The sequence below is a fragment of the Haliaeetus leucocephalus genome, unplaced genomic scaffold (assembly GCF_000737465.1).
Source record: "Haliaeetus leucocephalus isolate CR32 unplaced genomic scaffold, Haliaeetus_leucocephalus-4.0 Scaffold555, whole genome shotgun sequence".
Lineage (NCBI taxonomy): Eukaryota > Metazoa > Chordata > Aves > Accipitriformes > Accipitridae > Haliaeetus > Haliaeetus leucocephalus.
This window is the reverse complement of record NW_010972991.1, coordinates 9,395,985-9,401,523: the sequence shown is the minus strand read 5'-3', so window position 1 is coordinate 9,401,523 and position 5,539 is coordinate 9,395,985. Positions and strand designations below refer to the sequence as shown.

The 5,539-nt window shown below is 46.5% G+C and overlaps 1 protein-coding gene across 1 annotated transcript in view; it reads right to left on the bottom strand.

Moving 5' to 3' along the window:
* SAMD12 (sterile alpha motif domain containing 12) overlaps nt 1-5,539 on the bottom strand; it is a 169,749-nt gene that overhangs the window by 163,807 nt on the left and 403 nt on the right. Inside the window, exon 2 of the mRNA XM_010577125.1 lies at nt 5,106-5,536. Coding sequence (XP_010575427.1) covers nt 5,106-5,536 — 431 coding nt within the window. The remainder of the gene's footprint in view (nt 1-5,105; nt 5,537-5,539) is intronic.

The window sequence follows — 5,539 nt, the reverse complement described above, 5'->3', positions numbered from 1 at the left end:
GGCGGCGCGGGGGGGGGGGGGGGGGAGACCAAAAACCTCTCAGGAAGAATTCTGTTTTATAATTTCCATTTAATCATTGAACATGGGATCTTACAACATCACTACAGACTTTGTCAGTACTTGCCAGTAGTATGTTAGGAAATGCATCTAATGTCTAACTCTTGTAATTTGCTCACTTGCCTTCTCTTCTTGGTGGAGAAAGCACTTGAACTTTCAAAGCACCATTCCTTCCCTTTGCCCGTACATCACCACCACCTGACAAGTTTTATCCTTATGATGGGATTCAGTTCCACTGAAACAGCTAATTTATATTAATCCAATGTCCTCCCTGAGCTTCTAAGTCTTCCAAGTATTTTAAAGGGTAAGGCCAAACACTCATGGAATTGTATCTAAACTGGTTGACTGAAAGTGCTTCTGAGTTTCCAGGTCCACTCTTACCCTACATCCAAATTTCATCTAAGGCAATTGCAGTGATATACCAAGTGTGTACTGTATCTTGATTCCTGCCTCACATGGGTTCATTTCTAAAAGCAGAGAGGGAAAATGACCACGTAACCCGCAATCACATCCATCCCCACCCAATCTGATATACTCAAACAGACCTGAGTGCAGTGACATTCTTTGTTGCCACAGCTTCATTTTGGGGTCTCCAGTTCCCACACTGGAATGCACCTTCTGAACTTCAGCTCACAGTCTCCCTATAACATGCCTGAGGAGCATAGTGTACCTATTCAAAATGAGAACTTGCAGTCTAAAACACACTCCTGGCCTTAGATAGCTACATTACTCCTTTGGAGAGGGATCACTGACTATCTAATCTTGTTAAGGACAGATGCAATGAACTGTGACTTTTTCAAATGTAGCAACCTAGACAGGAAAGATCTAAGCTTTGGTTCAAGGCAGAGGAGCACACACTGCCACCAAGCTATATGCACACTGGGGGGGCTGGGAGGGTAGTGGTGGTGTGTCAAGAAGGGAAGCCCCATCTTCTGTAGTTATGCTGTTTCTGAGCAAGAAAGAAGGGTATAGATGTTACAGCTCAACAAGAAGGCTGCCACACGAATGTGGACTGGAGAAGACCCATGTTCCAGTCTGGAATCCCATAATTGCTGATGCATTTTTGCAACAAATGGTCACTAAATAACATACAGAACAGGTACCAAGACCAAAGGCTGGAGTTCAGGTCTTACTCCTCTCTGCCCTGTGTGCACCTCCACTATTGGTCTTACCCATCTCCTCTGCTATGACCCGATGCGACAGTTTCAACTGGAGAGGTAGATAAGTGTCTCAGCCCTCCTTCTGAGACACGTGTCTGAGTCCCTCAAGCTAAGAAGTGGTTGGAAACTATTGAAGAAAACACGAGCATTGATGGAAGCACATGCTATTTTTGAATTACAGGGTTTGTTACCTCTTTGCTCCACAGGCAATTAAGTGTGCTGAAAACCCATCTGTTAGATCACATTCCCTGGAAACTTAATGTAGAGACATCTAGTCTGTGCCTGGAGTGGGTGTAGGAATAAGACAAAGTTGAATAACTGAATACCTGTCAAAAGAGTTGTACTTTTGGGCACACCCTGAAACAGCATGATAGGTACCTACATTGAAACCTGCTTCAAAGCTGTCCCTGGGATGGTCCTGAACTCCTGGCATAGCACATCTATGAGCTCACCATATCTCAGGTCTCTAAGGAAACACAGGGCAGCATTCAATATCCGTTGGAGTTGGCTAGGCACTGAAGGCTTTCCACCCAGGTATATCACATTACTGAAATCCAGAGGATCGCTTTGAGAGAAGTTGGCTACAAGCTGCAAATAACTTCAGTCTTGCGGCAGTTAACCCTGATGCTGCACCCCAGAATGCCCTAACCTCCTTCAAGTCTCTCATCCCCTTGAGGATTACCAAGGGGTAAGGCCGGAGGCATTGCCATTTTGTCAGCAAGGCTCCACCTCATAATAAAAAAAATATTCTCCCGTAGGTAGATCCAGGGTCTCAATAGCATGAGCCCACTACAGAAGAGCCATAGCACTGTAGAATTTTATGTAAACTTTCAGGAGGAGACCAGCAACAAACATATGTATGCACTTTCCAAAGCCTATACACAGCAGGAATGGCATTAGACCAAACTTCATTAAACACTTACTATGAAAGAACTCCATGATATAATTAGCACTTTTTTCCTCAGGAATCTCAAAGACACTGCAGGTCAGAGCTGCAGGGGATCCAACAGAACTCTGTGAGATTACCTGCATGCATACATTATCTGGTGGGTGCTGTCAGTCTCTCACTTTCCTGTGCAATAAACACTGGGGGGAAGAAATCACCATTTCTCTTTTCCCCTTTACCTCTGCTGCACAGGAGCAAAAAGAAGAAAGAATTTTGAGATCACTGTTGCAGAGATCAAAAGCCTTTTTCTACTGGCTCTGACCTAGTTCTTTCATTCTTACTAAAGGGAAAAAAAAAAAAAAAAAAAACACACTTAAAGGAACATTGTCAAAACTGTTAGGTCTAAAAATAGACTTACCTTGGCAGTGCTCCCATCTAGATGGGCTCATATCAAGGAGTACAAACCCACTTTCCCCATACACACACCACTCCTTTCATCAATCAGGAAGCACTGGTACTGCACAGCCCAAAGGACATCCCAGTCCACATAATCTCTTTTGGGACGCTCAGGTATGTATTACATATAACTGGCAAGGAACTGTAGTATCCTCCAAATTCCTATTTCATACTTGCAAATCCATCGCCACCAGCTATCCCAGTAAAAAATTTGGGATATCTTCCTTAAGTAAACCATTGGACATCTGTTGCCATAACTGAAGTCCAGTACTCCATGCTAAGACAGCACTAAAATAATCAAATTTGAGGAAGACTTCAACAGTTTGTTAGATAAAATGAAATCAGAATTTTTCAAAGATTCTCCACGAACTAGAAGTTACAAAATATTTTCACTTTAGCCACACAGAGCATTTCTGAAAAGAGAAACAAAGAGTCTCTGGGTTCATGGCCGAGACTAACAAATGGGCAGTTTCCAGAGAACAATAGCCGTAGTGGAACTGGTGGGGCAGCGGATGTTGGCTCTGGCCAGGAACTCCCATGCTCCAGGATCCGTGGTTCCCTTGTGCCCCAGGGACCTCTCCACTCCCTGCTAGTTGCATGCCAGAGCCAGCCACTTGCAAGTTCGCACAAGAAGCCAGTTAGCCCAGCCATCTAGAAGCCTTGCTACACTCTAAAAAGGTCTGAAGACCCAGGAAGCCCATCCTAGCCAAGCTCCCAGCCTACTATCACAGAGACTGGAAGGCCAGACAACCTCAGCTTAACCTGGGTTTTCAGGGCTGTCCTTATTTCCAAGCTTCCAGAGCTGACATACAGCAGGTTATGCTGTCGAGATCCCAAGCAGCAAACCCGGAAAATGTTTTTCCAATGAAAACAAACAAATCAAACAACTAGGAAAAAAAAAAAAGTAGTCTGCGTTTCCTAAGTCCAAGACATTTTGAGTTCAGCAAATTGGCATTCTTCTACAAAACTATCAATTTAGAAGATTCAGTACCAACTTTATTTTTGACTAGAGTATGATGGGCACACTGTAGTGATCAGAGCCATGAGGGACAAATAACCTCTCAGCTTCCCAAACAGAAGCTGTAATGCCACATGTTACCCTCCAAAAGTTGCAGTTCATGAAAAGAATACGGGTCACACCCAGGGCTCCAATACTGCAGAAGATGCATTAAGATAAAAGTATGCTTTTAAGTACAGTCACACAAAGAAACATAGTTCCAACAGAAAATGATGGATAAGAAAAGGCCTTAAATGTGCATTCACTACGTCTACACAAAGTAGTCACAGCTGCATGGCTACTTGTGCTGAAGAAGTAGTCATCTTGCTGTGCTAGTGTGAGGATAATATAATTATGCAAACGCAAGAAAGTTGAGGGAGAAAAACCCAAAATTGGAGGAAAGCAGAACATACAAGAAAGCCTGTTCTGAGAGACCATCGCAGGGATGCATCCTGGGCAAAGGAAATGGGAAGAAGGAGTTAAAGAAAAAAATCCCATCTCAGGAGAAGGGAAAGGCACTGCTTCCCAAAGCTTTAGCAGAGCTTTCCTTCATTAATATTTACAGAGCTTTTACAGATTCTCAGATGGAAAGCACTGCAGATATGACAGGAATTATTACAGACCTGAAAAGATCTAGCAAACCGACTGAGGACTTCAAGTAAATAAAGGAGGATGACATTAGAGAGCACACTGAAATAGGGGTTGCTGCTGGCATATGAACCATCTGGTGCATGGCAGTCCATTTCATTTACTTACTTACCCACTACCAGGCACACATGCCCAGTTCACATTGCTAAGTTTTTGCCACTGAAGCAGCAATGCTTTTATTCAGGACCACTACCTTCCTTCTTTATATCATTACAGTCTTCAAAACTGCCACTCAGTAGAACAGCCTGCACACAACACATCTGTCTGACTCAGGTAGACAGAGCTTAGGATGGACAACTTTAGATGTACACAGACACCTCTGAGACAGTGATTTTGTTTACCTTTATTTGGATTTGCCTAGGAAGTTGTTTTTCAGGAATGTTAAGCTGCCCACTGCCTTCAGTGAGCCCAAGTTTTTGCTGGACTATCATCTGTGCTGCCCACTTTGGTACTCAGCAAAAGACAGCTTTCAGCATGATTTTCAGCAGTAAAGCAAGTGATCTCTGATGGAACTGCAGATCTCAGCCTATCTGAGAAACAAAGCTCAAGGCGGTCTCAAGATAAGCACCCCCAAAAAAACCCAACATACCCCAAATGAAGCATAGGAGAGGGGTCAGATGGCTGGTTTTCACACTGTGGACTTCTGAAACTTTCCCAAGGGCACAGAAGGAAGCAAGATGGGACACAAACCCCAGGGATTCTCAACGCTTTGCTCTAAAGCGCTAGAAAACAGAGTGAATTTTGGAAGCGGACAGCAGGAAGGTGGATTTGCCTTTTCCCATACACCTCGTCACATCTCTCCTCCAGCTTCCCAAAAGCCCCACGGAAAGGGAACATGCAGACAACGTCAGGCTGCCGCAGGAGCCCAGCATCTATTGGAAGACCCCAACAAAGCATCCACCTTTCCAGCTCTCGGTAGGCACCACCTCAATTACCGGGAACTTAACCAGGGGCCGGGCACTTGGCGAACACCTCACGGCTCCCGCCTCCCCGGGAGCCGGGCACCTCGGCCCACGGGCTTGGGCATCTCCTAAGGGGGAAGGAGAGGCCGAGCGCGCCCCGGCGCCGACAGCTCTGCGCCCACGCCGGAGGACGGCGGGGGGCTGCTGGAGCTTCGTGGGCACCACGGCCTCAGGCACTTGGGCGTTTGGGGCGGCTCCGAGGGACGGCGGCGCCTCGGCTCCGGCGGGAGAGCGGCGGCGGGGCGGGGAAGACGCCCGGCGGGCTGAGCGGGGCCGCCGGGGCCACCTCGGAGGGAGGCGGCGCAGGTCTGCCGCCCCTGCCGGGAGAGGCGGCACCTCCGGGCCCGCCGGGAAGTTGCCGGACTGAAGCCTC